The sequence below is a fragment of the Triticum urartu genome, chromosome 2A (genome assembly GCF_056163025.1).
Source record: "Triticum urartu cultivar PI428250 chromosome 2A, HENAU_Tu73, whole genome shotgun sequence".
Classification (NCBI taxonomy): domain Eukaryota; kingdom Viridiplantae; phylum Streptophyta; class Magnoliopsida; order Poales; family Poaceae; genus Triticum; species Triticum urartu.
Genome location: NC_141874.1, coordinates 765,439,040 through 765,462,259, shown reverse-complemented (window position 1 = coordinate 765,462,259; position 23,220 = coordinate 765,439,040). Strand labels below are relative to the sequence as shown.

At 44.8% G+C, this 23,220-nt stretch overlaps 1 protein-coding gene across 1 annotated transcript; it reads left to right on the top strand.

Annotated features, from left to right (window-relative positions):
* The first annotated feature begins 11,560 nt into the window (after positions 1-11,560).
* Positions 11,561-12,679, top strand: LOC125538546 (FT-interacting protein 4-like). The gene has a single exon (XM_087540506.1). The coding sequence runs from the start codon at positions 11,729-11,731 to the stop codon at positions 12,677-12,679; it is 951 nt and encodes a 316-aa protein (XP_087396632.1). The 5' UTR covers positions 11,561-11,728.
* Positions 12,680-23,220: the final 10,541 nt, after the last annotated feature.

Here is a 23,220-nt window from a genome sequence, read left to right as displayed (position 1 = left end):
AAAAAGAAGAAAAAGAAGAGGAGAAGAAGAATTTCTATTTTTTCTTCTTCTCCTCTATTCCTTTCTTCTTCTCCTCTTTTTTTTTCTTCTTTTTTTTCTTCGATCTTCTCCTCTATTCCCTCTCCCGATAACTTCAACACGAGGGGGGGTCGATATACCCCTCGGATAACTTTGACATGAGGGGCGGTCGATATATATACCCCCTCTCGACTGTGATAACTTATACCGCAGGAGCACCCCCCGACCCTCTCGCTCGACCAAAACTCTCGAGGACACCCAAACCCTAGAAAAAACGATGTCGGTCTCCTACCCCCTCCGGCCGCGCCCCTACCCGACAAACTCTCTCGAGGCCACCCCGAACCGTTGAAGCGTTGTCGAGGCCACCCCAAACCCTAGAGAAGCAGCGTCGAGGCCACTAATTAATATATATGATTCCTTACTATGAGTAGCTAGCTAGTTCTACGTTTGCCACTAATATATCCATCTGTCATGTTTGAATAATAATTGCCATGTTGTAAATATTTGTAGAAACTATGGACACCGCCCGAGACGAAGCAAAAGAAGCGTTGTTGAGGGACATAATCGCACAAGGAAGTAGATCCGGTGAAAGCGAAGCGCACTCTGGCTTCCCTCGCAAAACCACCCAAGTCTTCACCGAAAGGCAACTATGAGCACATTATTGCAAAGATATGTGCCAAAGCGGAGCGGTCGGGAAGTACAGTCAGTGATCAAAAGATGAAAGAACGACAAGCAGCTGGGAAACAAATTGCCCAGCTCGGCGAACAAGGGAATCAATCGTGCCCCCCGCACAAGGTGCCTAGCGACATCGTCGATCCGAGGATGGTGCCCGGTTATAGCAATCTTGCAGATTACCTGCCCGACGATGTAGATTATGATCCCATGGACGTGCAGATACACATATACGAGTACGGGAAGCCTCTCGTCAAAGATGAAAAATCTCTAACAACGATGATGCGAAGATTGCATGCTTGGTACTTGAAAAATCTGCAGAGAGTCTGGGGGGATGAGTACTTTTATGCGAGAGTTAAACCGGAGCATGACCTCGTTGGAATTGATCTGTTGCCTATTCCATTTGAGGAGTTCTATCAGTTTTTCAATCAATTGGCCCTCGATAAAGCAGCGGTCACCTGCTACTGTCTGTAAGTACTACTACTTCTGTCATTAAGTCTCTCTATATAGCTCAGCTCTTTCATTGCATGTATTTATAATTATCCTCACTATATTATGCAGATTGAAGATCGCCGAATTGAAGAAAAGACAAATCGGTGATATTGGGTTCGTTAACACATATCTCATAGATGCAACTGAGGTTGAACATCGTCCCGCAGATACCGAGGCCAACTTGCTACGATCATTCAAAATAAACGAAAACAAAGATATAATACTCTTTCCTTACAACTTCAAGTGAGTGTTACTGTCTTGTGCATATTCGGTTTCCCTTATATATTAGTCCAGGTTATAGTAATGTAATTGATGAGTTATGCATGCGTGCGCAGGTACCACTATATTCTCCTAGAGATTAGGCTTGAGCAGGGAGTAGTAACTGTCTTGGACTCTAAACGAAAAGATCCCCAGGAGTATGCGGACATGACTGAAATCCTCGAGAAGTAAGTTAAATCGATCATTATCCACCATATCAGGAACTTTGTTCATTTTCTGATATCAAGTAATTGTTTTCTTTTGTCTGGCAGGGTTTGGAGAAAATTCACCAAAAAATCTCCAGGACTGCCCAAGATGCTGCAATTTAGATACCCGAAAGTAAGTACTATAGTAGCATGTTCCGCGCGTCTCCTAGCTATTGATTCAAGCGCTAGTTTCATCAATACCATTTGGCATTCTTACTTATCTGTTTGATTGACCTCTATTTCTTGTAAAGTGGTTGTGGCAGGAACAAGGGAATGATTTCTGTGGATACTACGTTTGCGAGTCCATCCTCCACGCGACCTGTGAGCGGGGCGGGTACTCTGACGAACAATATGAAGTGCGTAAGAAATAATATTCACAATTTTAGTTCATTACCATCATTTGTGTTGAGTTTCATTCATTCATATATATATGTATTGACCCCCTTCTTCAAATTAGATGTTTCGGCAGCGGGATGAACTCCTAGCACCAGATCGCATGCGAGAAATTCAAGAGGAATTGGCGGCATTCTTTCTTGACCACGTGATCGCTGAAGACGGAGAATACTATGTGGACCATGCGTCCGTAATTTAGGAGATTATATTTGTAAGAGATAATTATTGTATATATGTAGCCGGTAGTGTCGGATAGATATACGAGAACTTGTTGTTCGACCAATCTCTCGGAGAAGGAGAGGTGGTCGATATCACTTCTCTCTGTATGCATATATGTTCATGACGATCTTCTGTTTCCTTCGTTTGCTTACTAGCTAGCTATAGCGTGTCTAATCCTCTCTATACGTATGTATAGTACGTAGCGTCGACCAAGCACGGACATAAGAGAGGACACTTCTCTCTATTAATTAGCTATCTAACACAATATATGAAATACCTAAATTAACCCCCCAAACCCCCCCCCCCCCCAACCCTTTAAAAAAAACAAAACCCCCAGCCACAGAAATGCTGACGCGTGGAGGTCTATTGGTCCCGGTTGGTGCCACCAACCGGGACCAAAGGCCCTCCTGCCTGGGCTCGGCGCACAGCCCACGTGGAGGCCCATCTGTCCCGGTTCTGGTTTGAACCGGGACTAAAAGGTGAGGGCATTAGTAACGACCCTTTAGTCCCGGTTCAAGAACCGGGTCTAAAGGCCCTTATGAACCGGGACTAAAGGCCATTTTTCTACTAGTGGTAGCACCTTTTGAAAAAGTGATGTTGTTATAGTCAATAGTAGTAGCACGGGTACGGACCGCGCTACTACTAACAGTTAACTGTAGTGTCGTATTAGTAGTGCAGCTGCCCCCGCTGCTAATAGCCTTAAAACCCGTGCTACTATTAGAGTTTTCTCTAGTAGTGTGTGCGTCTGCTTTAGCGAAAACAGCTCGCGGGCATGAAAACGAGCTGCTTCCCAAAACTGGAATTAGCTATTTAGGCCGGCCCAAACCTACGCTGCTTGAAGGGGGAGGGGGTGCGCGCGTGGTCGCTAAGCAATGACCTGCCTGAACTCAGCAAGCTGAGAGGTAGGGCGCTCGCTAACCGGCGCCAAACACAACCTCCCTCTCATTACTTGATGTAGGGCAAATTAAGGCATAGCCTAGTGGTGGGAAGGGGCTGATGCCTCCTATCCATCTAGGTTCAAGGCATGGTATTTGTAAATTGGGTTTGTTCTCCAGATGCTTTGATGAAAATCAAAGCCGCGATATGTACCAAAACTATATTAGGAACGATGTAAGCTAGCAAACTCCTTTTGTAAGTTGCTCTGTGGTTTGACTCCCACTCTCCTTGTTGACTAGTCGGTCAGATCTTTTCTCTTTTTATATAGGGGATACTTGGCGCCAGAATTTCGTGAAGGTGGTGTAATCGCACCCAGTGCTGACTTGTATAGTCTTGGTGTTATTGTCATAGAAATATTGACATGGGAGAAGGGGTATCAACTGACTAGGAATGTAAGAACAATATATGCCATTGTTAAAAGATAATATCTCAACTTCCTTTTTGGCTAAGAAGGACCAACTTTTAAAAAATGGGCACCCATTTACTTCTCATATTGTCACTATATTTTAGTTTCAGATGTATATAATCATATTATTTCTCGAAGCACACCCAGAAGTGGGAAGCATAGTTTGGCGGCAAAAGAATTAACACATCAAATTATTGTTTAAGAAGTTTTCTTCTCAGTTTGATGCATCATTTCTGAAAGTACAATTTACATTGTGATAGACCTGACTTGAATCTAGTGGGACACGCTCTACATTCCAGTGAATTTTTGTTCTTCGTTTGATGCTTGAAAGTTGCCGTATGGTATACATATTATTTCCTATATAGAAAGATGCTGCAGATCCATTCCATAGATCATAACCCACCATTGAAATTCTTTAGGTGCTTGAAAGTTGGAGGGATCACAACGAGACACAGAATCCGAACAAATACGAGTATGTACGAAATAGCTTTAGAGTGCAGAGACTTCAATCCAAAGAAGAGACCGACTACCGCACAAGATATAATTGACAGACTTCACAGAACGGAGAGTATCCAGGTATATTAAAAAAATTGACAGTTTGTAAATTTCATCCTTTAATACTAAGTGCTACATATACCACTCGCATCCTTGGTATACGACTTTGGTACTTGATGAACAAGGCTAGGAATCCCATGACATTGATTTGCTTTAGTCGCACATCCCTGCTTGGAAACTAGAACCTTACTAAGGGCATCTCCAACACGGGCCCTAAAAACACCCACATACATGCGGTCCAACCCGGACATGTTGTGCTATCCACGTGGGCCTGTATCGATTCACTCGGTGGTCCAGACATATTTTTTCTCGCAAATCTGAGACAAAGTAAGGTGGCATTGCAGGTGTCCGGACCGCTACCACGCGTCCCGTCTGACTGCCCTGACCCACCAAAAACCATAACCCTCGCCCGCTTCCCGCCCGAAAAAGTCGGCGTGGCTCCAGAGCGTCAGTGCTGCATTAATGCACGGCCAGAGTGGACGCGACCTCTCATGGCCGACATTGAAGCGGCGCAACGGCCGAGAGAGCGCTGCATGTGCCGCTTCCCCGTGCTAGCGACTGCTCCGCGTACAAGCGACACTCCGTCGGTTCGTCACGTCTACACTAATGATATGCACTTGCCAAGGAATCTACCTCAGCGCCACCCGTCCGTCCGTCTGCTGCCCACCATTAACCTCAATGCCACAGCCCACAGCCATCCGCCCACTATATAAACTCCAGCCCTGGTCATAGCCGCAGTCATCCTCCTCCGATCACTTTCTCCTCTCCGCACCACGCCCGACATGGCCTCTTCGTGCTCCAAAGCACTCTGGGACACCCTCTCCTCAGAGTAGAAGGAGATGGACACCATTGCTGTCGGTTGGCAGGCCAACCAACAGATGGAGGGCGACGACGCCCGAATGGAGGACAAGGCGGCACCACCCTCCTCGCCGGTGCAAGCGGGCCTCACCATCGGCGAGTCCTGTGCGCACTACACGGACATGATACGGGAGGAGGAGGAGGAGGCCAGTTTCCGGTAGGCATAGGCCGACCAAGCCTACAACCTCCGCTTCCTCGAGGAGCACCGGCACACGGAGGAGTTGCTTGTCGCCGGCCCATCCATCGTGTCGGACGTGGACGTGCCCAAGCAGGATGCGCTGCTCAAGGCCTATTGCTCCGCCCGCGAGATCCGCCATGACTGCTGGCGATACCACCAACATCAGGCAGAGTTAGAAACCGCCTACAGGGAGTTCGATGAGGTGGCGGATGAGGTGTCGGGCAAGAGCGATGATGGGGAGGACATCGCCAGCAGCGCCCCGGCCGCGACCGGCCCGCCGCCACAACGATGAAGTCGGGACGTCCGTGGGCACCGCCAACAGCGAGTAAGAGTAGTGCATGTTAGGTCACCGCTGCTCGGGTCCCAAGAAAGACACCGCTCTTCCCCACCTGTTGAAGCCAAGCTTAGTGGGCCGAACATCGTCGGCGGATTAGCTGCTTGGCGGCGACGTGGAGACGGAAAACTTGTTACGAATGCGAAGCTAGAGAGCGCCAAGGCATAATTAAAGAAAGTGAAGGCAATAGCCGGAGCTTCAGTTCTCGGGGCTCATGGCCGGGCATGGGGAACATGCACTGCCGATCATTTAAATTAGGTTTAGAGTATGGTTGGTCCAGTTTATATAAAAATGTAATGAATTACATCCGTTTTATATGAGAAATGTTCGAAATGTAATGAATTTCGTCCGATTTATATGAAATCCGTCGTGCTCGCACGAATTTCATCCGGTTAGTTCACAGTGGTTGAAACGTATGAAGGCAGCGTTGGATGGACGCCTCCCGCACCCTTGTCTGTTGACAGATGCCGAAGCAAGTTTGCGGGTCAGTGTTGGAGATGCCCTAATATCTGTTTAGTAATACTAGTAGATTTGGACTGTTGTCAATCGAACAACTTTAAAGTTTGACCATCAGTATATATTACTAGATCTTTTATGAGATATATTTTCATAATATTCAAAGAATTTTACATCAAGGAATTATATATACTATGTATGTATTATACCACATTCAAGTAATACTCCCTTCGTATATTATGGGAAAACGTCATACATTATGGGAACGGAGAAAGTATTATTTTTAGTTTTATTGTCGTCCTCTAGTTTTATTATCGTCTTCTGAACCTAGGCATGCCATGGCGGCGGCGACGGGGCAGACGGTCGTCATGCCGCAGCCCGTTGGCCCCGCGCTGGTGCAGACGGACCCCGCATCAGCGTACGGTCTCGGCCCGCATGGCGCGGAAATGGCCACGAGAGTGTCGTCGATGTACGACATGGTCATGCGGATGCAGTACCTGTACATTACCGTCGTCAAGGCGCGCGACCTCAACATCATGGACATCACCGGGGCGCTGAACCCGTACATGGAGGTGAAGCTGGGAGAATTCAAGGGCACCACGTGCCACCTGGAGAAGACCCCCAACCCGGCGTGGCGGCAGAAGTTCGCCTTCTCCGGCGCTCACCTCCAGTCCACCCAGCTGGAGGTCATCGTCAAGCACCAGGGCACGCTCCGGAATCGTCGGCCGCGTCGTCTTCGACCTGTCCAACATCCCCAGCCGCCTCCCGCCCGACAGCCCGCTGGCGCCATGTTGTTGCCGCCTCCGCGCAGCGCCGCTCTTCTTCTTCCTTTATCTCGCATGAACACACACCATGGAGAAACTCTATACACACACACACCAAGGAAGAGCACAAGAGCTTTGCGTAGAGGCCCTGCCCCTTGGTGTAGACATGATGGTTACATTTTTCTCCAGCCCTCTCGGCTCGAACTTTTCTCATTCATCAGTACAACTTAAGTAGTACAATAGACTCACGCGCAGCCAAGGCAACAACCTGTCCGGTTCTCATGCCATGCACCACACGACTTGATCCACTAATCAACTGACCCATGCACTAACTACTAACTCCTAAGGTATACGGCCGCCCGCACGTACGCTAACAACCTGGACGCACCACACCAGCAACAGTCTGCGATTTGCAGCGCCCGCGCACGCCATGGTTTTGGGTACCGGGCGGTAAATTCCGTTACCGCCCGGTAACCGCGTTTCCCGGTATCCCACGATAATTCTGTATCTCGAGCAAAAAAAATCAAACTTTTTGAATTTAAACTCCTAACGTCTAGTTAAATAAGGCGTATCTATAGAAGAGACACATGCTAACTCGTGTCCGAGTGGTTAGTATCCTTTTCCCGCAACAGCGCGTCATGTGTTCGAGTTCTGCCGGCCGCACTTTTAATTTTTGAAGAAATGCACGCCACACTGTATACTGTAATTTTTACGAAAAATATGTGGGTGCGAGGGTCGAACTCGGGACCTGCATGTGCGTGAGCGGAGCAGACCTGCTTACCACTGCGCTAGTACCTGCGGACAGTGCATTTTGTGTTCCAAACTTATGTATTCTGGTCTTAAAAAAATTTGAATTCAAATTTGAATTCTAAATTTCGCTCGAATTTTTATCGGTATTTCGTGGTTACCGTGGTAACCGAGTTTACCGCCCCCCCTCGAGAAAAATGTTCCATTCGGAATCCAAAACCTTGGCGCACGCACGACCTGGGAGGCACCTCGCTTCCGCTGCGCCCGCTGATCCTATACCTCCGTTGACTTACGATCGCAGGCCTAGCCACAACCAGCTCGACTCGCTCTAGACACGAACACGGCAACGCACCGGCGCTCGGACTCGACCTACACTCATACACCATGACACACTCGTGGTTTATTTCCTAACACGCCGCAGTGGTACAGCCTCTCTGGCGCCCACGGCAAGAGGGTCCGACATGGCCATAGCCTCGGCGAGATCATGCTCGCCGTCTGGCTCGGCAGCCAGGCCGACGAGGCCTTCCCTGAGGCGTACAACACGGAAGCTCCCTCGCTCTCGCTGTCATCAGAGGCGCTCACCAACAGGCGCTCCCAAGTGTACTACTCCCCGAAGGTCATCTGTCTCAAGGTCGCCGTCATCGCGGCGCAGAACCTGATCGGTTGAGGAGATGGAGAAGTTAGAAGAAACTGAGCCTCTAACACCTGATTTATATGAAAAAAGAACCAACCTATGTGCTGAGTTGAATGATATTCTTATGGATGAGGAACTATTTTGGCTTCAACATTCGAATGAACTTGGTTGCTAAAGGGAGACCAAAACACGGCTTTTTATCATCGGGTTGCGAATGGTAAAAAGAGAAAAAAAACCATACATTCCCTAACCGATGGGAAGGTGGTGATTGAGGGCACAAAAGATCTCCTAAATCATGCCAGCTCTTATTATAAAGAGTTATTTGGGCCGGCCAGAGGAAACATATTCCATCTATCCCTTGATACCTGGGATGAGGGGGAAAAGCTTACTAGGGATGATAACACCCTACTCACGAGTGAGTTTACGGAAGAGGAAGTTAAAAGAGCTTTATTTAGTATGAAGAGTAATAGAGCCCCTGGACCGGATAACATCCCAACTGAGTTTTACAAACACTGCTGGGATTTTGTGAAGGGAGATCTAATGCGACTTTTCATAGCTTTCCATGACAACACTTTAGACATTGCGCGCCTAAACTATGGCGTGATCACTTTGATTCCTAAGATGAATGGGGCCAAAAAAATCCAACAATACCGCCCCATATGCTTGCTTAGATGCCCCTATAAACTCATCACCAAGGTGCTAGATAACAGGGTCGCTTTTTATGCTGATAAGCTAATCAGTCGACATCAAAACGTTTTCATTAAGCATAGAAACATTATGGATGGGATCCTTACACTTCATGAGGTGTTGCATCATGCTCATGTCAAGAAAAAAGTTGGGGTGGTCTTAAAGTTAGACTTTGAAAAAGCCTATGACAAGATAAATTGGGACTTCCTCCTTGAGTGCCATAGGAATCGTGGATTTGGGCCAACCTGGTGTGGATGGATTGAAAAAATCTTACATAACGGCACTGTGAGCATCAAACTAAACAATGAGGTGGGACCCTATTTCCAAAGCTATAAGGGAGTTTGTCAAGGTGACCCCCATTCTCCGTTTCTTTTCAATCTAGCTGTTGAAACCCTTTCAAAGATGATACGTAATGCTCAAAAAGAAAAGCTCCTGACTGGTCTTGCCCCTGACCTAATTGAAGGGGGGGTAGCTATACTCCAATATGCAGATGACACGGTCATTTGTTTTGAGCATGATAAGGATGCTGCTATAAACCTGAAACTTCTGTTATATGTATTCGAACTTATGTCGGGATTAAAGATCAATTTCCTTAAAAGTGAGGTGCTGTGTGTCGGGGGGGATGAGGACACACTAGCGTTTTATGCAGATCTGTTTAATTGTAAAATTGGACATTTTCCTATGAAATATCTGGGAGTGCCAGTTAGCTTCTCTACGTTGTGTGTCCTTGAGTGGGATTTCATGGATGAAGGATTCCTTAAATGCTGTGAGGCCTGGATTGGTAATGCGGCTTCCTCTGGAGGAAGGCTGATTTTGCTTAACTCCTCGCTCACAAGCATTGTATATTACTAATATGGCTATGTTTCTTCTTCCGAAGACGGTGATAGTAAAACTTGACAAACACCGTAAACGATTCTTTTGGCAAGAAAATGAAGGGCGAAAACGGTACCATTTGGTTAGGTGGTCCAGAATTTGCAGATCGAAAAGTAAAGGGGGCCTGGGGGTAAAAGATTTGCATAAACAGAATGTTAGCCTCCTCACTAAGTGGTGGTGGAAATTGGAGAACCAACAGGGGTTGTGGCAGGAGGTTATATGGGCCAAGTACTTCAAAAAAGACACAGTTGCCTCTGTGAAAAGTAAGTTTGGTGATTCCCCTATATGGAAAGCCATTATGAAAGTTAAAGAGAATTACTTTGCAGGGAGGAAAGTGATCCTCAATTCAGGCAATCTAGTCAGACTATGGGTTGATCCTGTGGGAAATGAGCCCCCTTTACGTGATAAATTCCCTATGTTATACAATATATGCAATTATCAAGAAATCACAGTGTCAGACTTCAGAAAAGGGGTTGAGGGAGACTTTTTTAGAAGAAGACTTCACATGCCCCTTGTGGAGCAATGGAGAGAATTGGAGACGGTGGTGAACTCCTGGCCTCAGTCAGATGCGCCAGATGAGATTACCTGGGCTTTGGGGAAGAAGAAGAAATTCACAACCAAATCTGTCTATGAATATCTAGAAAAAAACGTGAGGGGGTGTGATTACAAATGGATATGGGCATCCAAAATACCCTTAAAAATCCAAATCTTCCTCTGGCAACTTTTTCAAGATGCCATTCTCACTAGAGATGTGATGAGCAGAAGAAATTGGGCGGGCAACCCCACATGCTCGTTCTGCGACGAAAGAGAGACCTCGCAACATCTTTTTTTCACATGTCCTGTGGCTAAAGTAATGTGGAGAACTGTTGGGTGTGTCCTGGGCACGGATCGATGCCCAAAAAATATGTGGCAATATTTTGCCTGGTGCTATATGTTCATCCCTGATGGAGAAAAATTCTATACTTGGCCTGGCAGCTATGTGTTGGGTCTTGTGGAACTGCCGTAACAAATTGACATTTGAATACAAACAGATGAGGTCTCCTTTTGAGGTTGTGTACTCAGCTTGCAGATATTTAAATTACTGGGCAGGACTGATGAATGGAGCTGATCGCGAGGCCATGGAGTGTGGAGCCAAAATGCTGAAGACCAGCGCGTCGACCCTGATGCGTATTTGTGCGGCGCCGGGGAATGCAGAACAAGATCGATCCTGACATGGAGGTCTTTTGCTACGTTCAGTCGTCCATGTGCATCGCTAGTATTTCCGATGTGTTTTTCTGCTTAAACTCAGGGAAATTTGCGGCTCCTGCGCGAGCTTATGTCTGAGCCTCCTGTGGCTGGTGTGATCGACTTTGGTTGCTTTTGGGTTGGTGATGTTGGTTCTATCGGTGTCACTGGGTTTTCGCCCTATGGTAGGCTGCTCGATGACGAATGTCTATTGTGGGTTTTTCAGTGATGCGCTGAGCTCGCATTTCCCCTTTCAGTTTCCTTCTAGTTGCAACAAACTTTGTATTTCCGTTATGAAAGTAATGGAAAGGGGTTATGCCCGGCTAAAAAAAAGAACCTGATCGGTCCGCCGCTCGCGCCCACAAACGCGAAGATCCAGATGTGCAGCCAAATCCGGCGGACGTAGCCTGGCCAGCCGCAGGGGTCGGCGAACCAGGCGTGGAACGAGGAGTTGATGTTCGTCGCCAGCGAGCCGTTCGAAGACCCGCTGGTGGTGACGGTGGAGGAGAAAGTCGCCGGCAAGGACGAGCCCATTGGCCACGTCATCATCCCCGTGGCGTCGACGTACGTGCCAGGTGACAACCTGGCCAATTCGCTGCCGTCGAAATGGTTCAGCCTGTCGCCCGGCTTGACGGTAGACGAGGTCGTACAGCTGGGAGGTTTTCGACCTCAGCAAAGTCATCACCATCGCTGTATTCAACAACAACCACCTCTCCGGGCATGGCAACGGAACAACCAAGGACCAACAGATCGGCAAGGCGCGCGTCCGGCTCGCAATATTAGAGAGCGACCACGTGTACACGCACTACTACCCGCTCATGGCGCTGAGCCCGAGCGGACTGAAGAAGATGGGGGAGCTCCACCTCGCCGACCGGTTCACCTGCACGGCGTGGGCCAACATGCTGGCGCAGTATGGGTGGGCGCTGCGGCCCAAGATGCACTACACGAACCCTCTCTCCGTGCGGCAGCTGGACTACCTCCGGTACCAGACGATGGTGATTGTGGCCACACGGCTGGGCAGGGCTGATCCGCCGCTGCCTAGGGAGGTGGTGGAGTACATGCTCGACGTGGACTCGCACATGTTCAGCCTACGCCGGAGCAAGGCCAACTTCTACCGCATTACGTCGCTCTTCTCCGGCGTCGTCATCGTCGCCAAATGGTTCGACGACATCTGCAAGTGGAAGAACCCACTGTTGACGATGTTGATGCACGTGGTGTTGCTGAAGCTGGTGTGCTACCCGGAGCTGATCATGCCGGCCGTGTTCATATGCATGATCATTGTCGGGGCGTGCAACTACTACCGGCGGCCATGGGAGCCTCCACACATGGACACGATGTTGTCACGCTTGGAGCTCGCGTCTCCGAACGAGCACATAGATATGGTTATGTGGTGGTACCAGGATCTGGCGTACCCCGACGAGCTGGATGAAGAGTTTGACACGTTCCCGACATCCAAGCCAGATGACACGGTGAGGCTGAGATACGATCGCATCCGGAGCCTGTCTGGGATGGTGCAGACGGTGCTCGTCGACCTAGCTGCACAGGGGGAGCGCGCGCAGTCGCTGCTCCGGTGGCACGACCCCAGGTTGACGCCTGTCTTCATGGCGCTTTTGCTGGTGATGGCTGTCGTACTCTACTTGAAGCCGCTCCGGGTGGTGGCCATGGTGATGGTGCTATACTTCCTCCGACCGCCGTGGTTGCGGGGCAGGACCAACCTGCTCCTCAACTTATACAATCGTCTGCCATCCAAGTACGACGTGATGCTATAAGATTATTATTTTTCCATGTGATGATGTTGTAAGGTTGATGCATGCAGGAGTTGTCCTCTTTTATGTCTTCGTTTTGGTTGACTATATATGTTACCTTCTTAGAGCATCTTCCACACACGAGCTTAATAAGCCGAGCACAGGAAAAAACGCCTATTTGGCTCGTGAGGGACAAAAAACTGCGCTCGAGCATAAGTTGTAAAATAGAGCGCGTGCAAAAAAGAAGCTGTAACTTTAGCGCACACGGGCTGCGAGGCTGCAGATTTAAGGCGCCGGCTTGTGCGGGCGGGCTGCTGCATGTGGGGCCGTCGGGTTGGGTGCCGTGTTTTTGTGCGTTTGGTAAACCTACCGCGCGCAAAAACACTATTTCGGCGCTGGGAAACTACCGTGCGTCTATTGGAAATGCTCTTATCTTTATCTGTTTTATATCTACTTAGATATGACTTTTCTCGATTCCATAGAACATTAGTCACTTCGTTCTAAGTCTTATCTTTATTGGAACTAATTCTGTAAACATACAAAAAGTGAAAATCACTGTCAGAGTTGTGCCATGAAGAATAGAAAAAGTCAAGTGTGTCTTATTTATTGTCTCTAATGCAGGACTTCGATTGTAATTCACTAGGCGCTATAGTGCTTATATCCGATGAAATAGGCAGGACAAGTGCCGATTCATTAGAAGATACCGAACTTTTGTTGACCTCAGAATTATCGTAAAATTCATTCTTTTTGGCCAATCAGTTTTGCATGACAACATTCTGCTTCTCCTGTCAAAAGAAAATGAAATTTAATTATTTCACTTTGTTCATTTGCCAAAATGTTCCAGAAGAATTGGTTAGACAAATGTTCAAGTGCTTCTTCTTATTGTGTAACAGCCACCAAAAAAATTCTATTATTCTCTTGAAATGTTGTATTACATGAACAGAAATGTTCACCTAATTTGTGATAAATAATTTTCATCAAAATAATAAATAGTAGTCAGGCGCTCTGCTCGGGTACAGCAATGCTGCGTATTTGCTTTGCTGTAGGTGCTGCATTTTTTTTTCTGTAAAAGCTCTGCTCGCTGCTTTGCTGAAGGTGTGTGGTCGTTCATCGCAAAAAGCAAAAAAAAAAAAGGTGCGTGGTCGTAGCTGCTGCTGATGGAGATTGTCACCCAATAGACGGTGTGTAGGCGAGTTTAAATTTTGTTTTTTGACGCACGGCGTGTAGGCGAGCTGAACTTCTAGATTACGGCAAGCGATATATAGACACGCGCCCCTTCGCACTAATGGCGAGCCCAATTAACGACTCCAAGCTAATTTTGTACGATGATCTTTGCCATTTTCCCCCTCTGTTTTGTAACGATGGGTTGGTTTTCTTTCGGTTTACATTTTTCCTTCGTTTGCTTTTCTTCATTTCGCCTTTTCTTTTCTGGTTCATTTTTTCATCCGGTTCTTACTGGGGTTCATATAGTTTTCAATGATTTTCCTTTTTTTGACCTTGTTTTTCTATTTAAAAATTGTCGAACATTTTATTATTATCCATGAATATGTTCTAAAAAATAATTTATTTAGAAATAATTTAATAAAATTATGAACATATTAAGCTTGAGATTATTTGTTATACTTCATGATAATTTTTTAAATGCATGGATATTTTTCACAAAAATCATGAACATTTGTTTGTAAAATCCATTATTTTTCTGTCGAGTCGCAAACAAATAGATGACCTGAATTTTGTCGAATCCCCAACAGTACAACGAGCGGGATGCCTTAAATGGAAAAGACAATGGATATCCACTGTGGCCTGCAGTAGACCAGTCAAGGGTATCCGTGCAGTGGGAATGCATATCCGCCGATGCCAACCATAGACTGGTTTTACCTTAGTACCTTAGTCTGTATAGTTTTCAGATGAAAATTATCCAAAATGTAGTGAATGTTGTCCGTTTTATATGAAATCAGCCGTGTTTGTATGAATTTGGTTCATTTAGTTCAAACAGTGGCTGACATGTATGTGAACGTTGGATGACAGTCTCCGGTATCAGTATCTGTGGACTGGTTCCCCTATCTATGGAAGCAAATATGCGGATCAAGTGTTGGAGATGCCCTAAGCTCCTCCATCACTGCATCCAGCGCGAGATCTGAAGCTAGGTTGTAGTGTCAAAAACGTTCTTATATTATGAACGGAAGAAGTACATGTTAATGGTGTTGCACGGTTGCTCGATGGGGCAGCCATTAGTTTAGTTTAGTTCCCTTTGACAGAGAGAACACCACGCCACCACCGTGAGATCTCAAGCCGAGTACTATTGTTTATAGATTGCTCCATAGTGTCCGTCTACAGATTTTTGTTTTCTTTGCGGGGACCCGTACGTCTACGGATTGGTCTGTCCGTGGATAAGAATACAGTAGCCGACCATCCAATCGCGTCTCCTGAACGTCCGTTCAGGTCAGGCTAATTCAAAATTCAAATGCATAGCATGTAATAACATTGCGTCCGATCACAACCAAAAAGACGACGATGTTCATAGTTATTCACATGCCCGATGACAAAAGTATCTCAGTACCGCCATTGATCGGATCGGTGCTAGTGGCCGACACACATCGCGCAACAACTCGTCCTCCCGCATGTCGTAGTTGTGTCCTCTACCCCTCGTCTTTGGATCAGAATTTGTCTGGATCAAAGTGGTCATCGTCTTCCTGCTCCTGCTCGCCAGTGTACGTGCACGACGATTGGTGGTCGACCGTGGGATGCAGGTGGTGGTGGTTCCTCCCTTCTCCTGGGTCTAGCAAGGTGCTGAGCGAAATCGGTTGCTAATGACGGCGAAGCTCATGGGCGCCGCTCTCTTTTTAAAAACATCGTCGTGGTTCTCCTTGGCGTGTATGTGTTTCAGGTGAAAATCATTGTCCGTTGTGGGCTAGATAGTGGTGACAGTTTGGGCCATTCTCCCTCCTAGAGGCGTTGTCGTGGAGCTTAGGTGTTTCCGGGCATTGCCTTGCGTTGTACTCAGTTCTTCATATGCTCTTTTTCAATAGCGTAGTCGCATGCATTCTGCGTGATCCACTTATCCTGGGATCAACATTCTATGAGGACTACCCTAACACCTTGTATCTTTCGGCTGTGTACTATGTTTCGTTGTTGCTTTATTTATACAGTGGGTTGATAGTTAACCTGGTCATACTCTGAGGCGGGTCAGGTTCGGGCCAGTCATGGCAAAGACCTAACCAAAAATCCCAAGCGGCTGAACCGGCCCGGCCTGAAGAACACAAGCAGTGGCACTTTTAATTGAAATGATTATATTCAAGATATTATATTAATTTATTAGACCTATATTTTGAATAAAAAATAAATGGCCATTTCTAGGCTTTCGGGTCAGGCTTGGGGCGTAAAAGTTGAGCATGAACCCGGCCCAAAGCACATAAGCAGTGGCATTGTTAATTGAAATAATCATACTTGGGATATTATGTTAATTTATCACACCTATATTTCGAATAAAAAGTAAATGGTCATTTCTAGCTTTTTGGGCTTTCGGGCCGGGCTTTGGGTGTAAAAGTTGAGCCCGAGCCCGGCTTGAATGCCGAGCATTCGCTCTCGGGCTTCTGGGCTAGGTAGTCCGTGCATAGGCCAACTTGAAAGCTTGTCACAAGAGACGAAGACATCACGATTGCTATAATGTTGATGCACAAAACATTTTTTTCCTTTTTCTTATGCAAGTCTTTCAATGATGATTTTAGCAGACACTTCATTATAATTATTTTCATGAAATGGATCGGAGTGCTGCCAATTCATTAGAAGAAGGCGTACTTGCGCCGATCCAATAATTAAAAATCCAGAAATTATAGACGAGAAACATTATTTCTCATTCCAAGATTTTGAAGTAAATTACTTTACTTTGTTCATTCGCTAAAGTCTTGCATCAATTTAGAAGAATCATTTCACATGGCTACAGTTAATGTTCAATTTTAGTTTTAGTCCATTTTTAGGTATAGTTTTTCTGTATATTGTGTAGCCATTTCCAAAAATATTTTGTCCTTCACGAGTGCTACCGACTAATTAGATGACGGTGAACTTGTGTCGATCTCGATTGTTTCATAAACTCCAGAAAATAACGTCCAACTATGTATGGCAGAGTTTAACTCTTGTGTCAAGATAAAATTGAAGGTAATTACTTCAGTTTTTTGTTTTGACAAAGTGTTCCTTCGGTTCAAAAGAATTGTTTCTTATGGTTACAATACATGTTCAATTATAGCTTTAATATTTTCCTTTTTTTGTGTAACCACTTGGAAAGTATATATATAGAACATTAAAGCCCAAGAATAACCGGAAAGCCCAGCCCACAAACAAAGAGATTAGGTTAACAACAACGTGGGATTTCGTTACTAATAGCCTGTTAGTGGATCGGTCTATTCGCTATGAGGAAGGCCTTGACGAGTGATCTATTTGTCCGTATGACAGTCACCCTATGGGCTATTTGGGCAGCAAGAAGAAAGGCCATCTATGAGGACATATTTCAGAGTCCGTTCTCGACCCACTGCTTTGTCAACTCATTTTTGAATGATATTGAAATAGTGAAGAAACCGGATAGTGTTGCAGTGAACTCAGCACCCGTGCGACCGTCACATTGGATCCAACCTCCTCCTGGCATGATGAAAGTGAATGTTGATGCGGCTACTAGGCGAAGATTGAGCTTTGGGGTGGTTGCTGCAGTCTGTAGGAACTGGGAGGGAGCTTATCTCGGAGCGTCAGTAATTTTGTTCAAAGGTATCTCTGACCAAGCAACCCTAGAAGCGTTGGCAGTCCGGAAATCAATGGCACTAGGACAAGACCTCCACCTGCAGGAGATTCATGTTGCAACTGATTGCAAAGGTATTGTAGATGACATCAGTAAGAAGAGTAGCCCTAGCTATGGTGCTATTATACATGAGATCATAGATTACACTCGTAGTTTTTAGTCATGCAATATTGTGTGCATGAATTTAGGAGCTCGAATTTCGAGGCTCACAATCTAGCGAAGCATGCTTTGAAACTGGGGGCCGGCCGCCATGTCTGGCTAGGCAACCCTGGTGAACTTCAGTTCGTCCCTGTAAATGCGGTGACGGTTTAATAAAAGCTTCGTTGATTGTCTAAAAAAAACTTCACTCCGAGTGGTCGTTGACCTGCGAGGCTCATCCCCTCTTCCTCCTTCAGTAGTAGATCTGAATCCCCATCGCTTTCACTCGGCATCGTTTCGTCTCATCGGAGGGCGGCCTGTCTAGGTAAAGCAGTACAGTAGTAGATCTTGTCTCGTCTCATCGTCTCGGGGGCTGGGATGTGTATATGCTAGCTAGGTTGGTTTGCCATTTGCAAATGGGGATCCTCCGTCTTCTAGTACATGGTGCATGTGGAAGCGTGCATGCGATTGTCCCAAGTAGATTTGATTTAGTAATATTTCAAGTATCAAACAAAAAAGAAAATTCATAATTAGGAAGGACAACATATTATCTTACATTTAAAAAATAATTCAAATGTAAAAAAGATAAGATCTATAACAATGAAGAAGTGAAATAAAAGATAACATATTATCTTACATTTTGAAAATATTTCAAATATAAAGAATACAACAAATATTAGAATGAAGAAGTGAAATAAAACAGAACATTTTATCTTACAAACTAAAAATATTTCAAATATAATAAAGATAAGAAATATTAGAATGAAGAATTGAAATAAAACACACCATTTTAGTTTATATTTCATAAATATTATCAATATAAAAAAGAGAACGAACAAATGAAATAAAACACAGCAGAATTTGGCATATTTTTTTAATTTTAGTAAACATGTTAGAAATAATATAGAAAAAAAGAGATTTGATTTTAAATATTAGAAATATAAAAAATAAAAGAAATTTTGGAGTTAAGAAGTGAAAAAAAGAGAGTAACAAATTTAAGAATTTATAAAAGCTAATTATTTCTGCGCGCAAATAAGGCTGCCCTGGGCCAGCCCGCCCGAATGGGGCCCAAGGCAGAGCCGCGCAGGGCACAGTCGTGGGGTGGTGGGAGTTTAGTCCCACCTCGCCAAGCGGGAGAGCGCCGCACCGGTTTATATAACCGGCTGCGACTCCCCTCTCAAGCTCCTATCATATGCAGGCAGTACATTGCCTAACTCCTATCCCCTCTGCCCCATGGGGCCTATTAACAGTAGAGATATTCTGCACCACGGGCCTGCATCCTGGCCCATAACGGCTGGGTTCCTAGTCGTATGCAGGCCGTGGTGTATGAATTCTCCTGCTCTGGTAGGTGGGCATTTTTTTTGGCATATTGCCATGTGTTTTGATCTTCAAATCACGTACTAAATTATACACATGCTCACTTGCATGCAATACACATTTTTTTGAATATATGACAAGTTAATGTTTTGACCTTCAAATCAGCTAATAAATTTTATACATACTCACTTACATGTAATACACATGGCTATTAATGGGATTTCAAAAAAAAAATAAGACCGTGGTGTATGAATTCTCCTCCCACATGCATGCCATGGTCATGGTAGGGTGTGCATAAAGTTTGGTATCATTTGGTGGGACCGGCAAGGAAAACCTCTTTCAGACTTGTCCTCTGGCAGATCCGAATGGTCCGGCTTGTACATGGTTCATGTGGAGGCATGCATGAGATGACCCCAACTTTTGGGACCATGTGGGCATGGTCAATGTGGTCCCCCAGACAAGGTGTGCACGAATTCGAACACAATACACATGTTGCGTCACGTCGGGGCACTATTCTAGAGTTTTATCGCTGCAAAACACCTACAAAATGCATGGAGTGTCGAAAATGAACGATATGTGCCATGCATGCTTGTCATGGTCGTCGTAGCGTGTGCATAAAGTTTGGTCTCAATTGATGAGACCGAGAAGAAAAACCTTCTTCTAGTATATGGTGCATATGGAGGCATGCATGTGATTGTCCCAACTAGATTTGATTTAGTAATATTTCATGTATCAAACAGAAAAGAAAATTTATAATTAGGAAGGACAATATATTATCTTACATTTAAAAAATAATTCAAATGTAAAAAAGATAAGATCTATTAGAATGAAGAAGTGAAATAAAAGATAACATATTATCTTACATTTTAAAAATATTTCAAATATAAAGAAGAAAACAAATATTAGAATAAAGAAGTGAAATAAAACAAAACATTTTATCTTACAAAGTAAAAATATTTTAAATATAATAAAGACAAGAAATATTAGAATGAAGAATTGAAATAAAACACACCGGCTGTTCTGCTGCTCTTTTGGTGTGTACTGTACTGCAAAGCTAGTTTTCCCTGTGAAACTTATGCTTTATAAAAGCAGGGCTGGAAGCCTATGTTCTCTAAAAAACTACCGCCAAGATCTGAGAGTGCTTAAATCTTCTGGAAAAACACAAAGTTTGTGGTGCCCCTTTTTGCTTCACGTGATGGTTTGCTGCACCTGCATGTGGGTCTCTGCATTAGCTCTAGCTCGGCTGTAAAATAAAATTTATCTCCTTGTTAATTTGGGAGCAAAGCTTAGTGCGGCCTGAACATCGGGATGCTTCAACTGTGTTTTGTTCTGTTATTGTAACCACAGTCGAATCGGGCTGTGAGGTCGTTTGGAACCTGGTGTTTCTAGGTATGCGGAACAGTGGCTGTGTTTCTTTGGTCACAATTGATAATTCACCCTACCATCACTATTAGGAAAAGGGCTATAGCTAATATGGACATTAATGACGCACCATGTATGTGGTGCGTCACTGTTATATAGCAGTGACGTACTAGATACAGGTGCGCCATTAGTGTCCTAATTACTAATGACGCACCACACACATGAGGCGCCACTACTAACAAATTTTTATTTTTTTATTTTTCTAAAACTAGTAATGGCGCACCAAGGCACAGTGCGCCATTATTAGTTTTAACTTGTAATGGCGCATCACACACTCTGTGCGCCGCTACTAACAATTTTTTTACTTTTTTTAAAAACTAGTAATGGTGTGCGTCATTACTAGTTTTAACTAGTAATGGCGCACTGTCCCCTGGTGCGCCACTACTAACAAAAATTCACCAAATTCACCCACCCAGCCCCCCCCCCCCCCGACCGTCTTTTCAGTTTTAGAAAAAATAAAAGAAAATGATAGAAATGTCCAAAAAATAAAAGAAAATAAAATTCTCATGTGATATGTGGTCTAGTTGTTAGCAAAATTTAGAAACATGAATTTTCGACTTTTTTGCAAAATCTCTTGAGAATTTGTAAAATGGGCATAACTTTTGCATACTAACTCCGATGAAAAAGTTTTTTATATGAAAAATCATCTACCCGAAAAGTTACATCCAATTTCAACGGGAGCAACACCGTTGAACATTTTCAAAATCCCCAAAAACCTAACAGAAAAAAAGTTACGGAGCTTTCAAGATTTGGAGAGGCAAAACAATTCAAAAAAATTCAAAAAAAATCAAACTCAGTAATGGCGCACATGCCCATGGTGCGCCATTACTATCTTCCCTCCTTCAGAATTCAAATTATATCAAGAAAATAAAAAAAAGTTAGTAATGGCGCACCTGGCCACGGTGCGCCATTACTATCTTCCCGCCTTCAAAATTCAAATTAAATCAAAAAAATAAAAAAGTTAGTAATGGCGCACCTACCCACGGTGCGCCATTACTATGTCGTATATATGGCTGGGTGGGGTCCTCTCCTCCTTACCTCATGACCGAAGATATCGGCCTGCCGACAAGGTGCAAGAGAAGCCTGGGCCATGGTGAAGACACGATACACCAAGGCTGACCCGAACCACATGGCCGAGGTCGGACCTGTAGGGTCTGATGGGAAAGAGATCCCCGTCAGTCTGGTATATGACCAGGTAAAATTAGCCGCAAAGTATTCCCAACAGGATTGTAGGCTAGACAACCTGTTGGATGGTATAAAAGAAGAATTTAGCCAATCTAAGTGACTGTGTACTTCAATTGACATATTTTGTTCCTAGTCGGATTGTAAATCATTTGTCATGGCGGACCTTTTCGTTTCAACCTCTGGACCTGACAGTCCGGAGTGTATCCGAGTACCCGCTCAGTTATGTAAACTGGGGTACGCGTGGAAACCAGGCGTAGGGGTCATAAGTGCTTGAACAGACAAGTACCCAACTAGTTATGTTATATTACATGGGTAGTAAGAAACATCTTCCAGAGAGAATAGTTCCGTTAGGGGTTCCTTTCTCTGGGTATGCATGCATTAATGTGCATGTCCGAACTGCGAACATAGACACAGGATATAAAACATATGGGGGTTTGTATTGGAATAAGTAAAAGTCGTCTTTTGTCCACCGACCGAATATTTCCTTAAGAACGCTAGCTTTCGGCTTCACCCAGTCTAAGGTACACATCCGGCTGACCGGCAGTAACAATCGCAGAGGTGCTCCCCTTATGCCTAGCCGAATTAACGGGAACGTAGGGCATAAACACAAGAGCCAGGCAACCCAGCTTGGCCAAAACTTAAGTCATATCGATGCATATAATGGCGAAAAAAGGTACATATGGAGAAGCGACCCATATGTAGTGGGCATAAAGCCCGGAATATAATTATATTAAGCTTCTGTATAAGAAGCCCCCAGGTATAATGAGCGCGGACGGCGCGTCAAGATTGTGTAGTCAAGACACACTTTAAGCTTTTAAGTGAAGGAAATATGCCCTAGAGGCAATAATAAAGTTATTATTTATTTCCTTATATCATGATAAATGTTTATTATTCATGCTAGAATTGTATTAACCGGAAACATAATACATGTGTGAATACATAGACAAACAAGGTGTCACTAGTATGCCTCTACTTGACTAGCTCGTTAATCAAAGATGGTTATGTTTCCTAACCATGAACAATGAGTTGTTATTTGATTAACGGGATCACATCATTAAGAGAATGATCTGATTGACATGACCCATTCCATTAGCTTAGCACCCGATCGTTTAGTATGTTGCTATTGCTTTCTTCATGACTTATACATGTTCCTATGACTATGAGATTATGCAACTCCTGTTTGCCGGAGGAACACTTTGGGTGCTACCAAACGTCACAACGTAACTGGGTGATTATAAAGGAGCATTACAGGTGTCTCCAAAGGTAGATGTTGGGTTGGCGTATTTCGAGATTAGGATTTGTCACTCCGATTGTCGGAGAGGTATCTCTGGGCCCTCTCGGTAATGCACATCACATAAGCCTTGCAAGCATTACAACTAATATGTTAGTTGTGAGATGATGTATTACGGAACGAGTAAAGAGACTTGCCGGTAACGAGATTGAACTAGGTATTGGATACCGACGATCGAATCTCGGGCAAGTAACATACCGATGACAAAGGGAACAACATATGTTGTTGTGCGGTCTGACCGATAAAGACCTTCGTAGAATATGTAGGAGCCAATATGGGCATCCAGGTCCCGCTATTGGTTATTGACCGGAGACGTGTCTCGGTCATGTCTACATTGTTCTCGAACCCGTAGGGTCCGCACGCTTAAGGTTACGATGACAGTTATATTATGAGTTTATGCATTTTGATGTACCGAAGGTTGTTCGG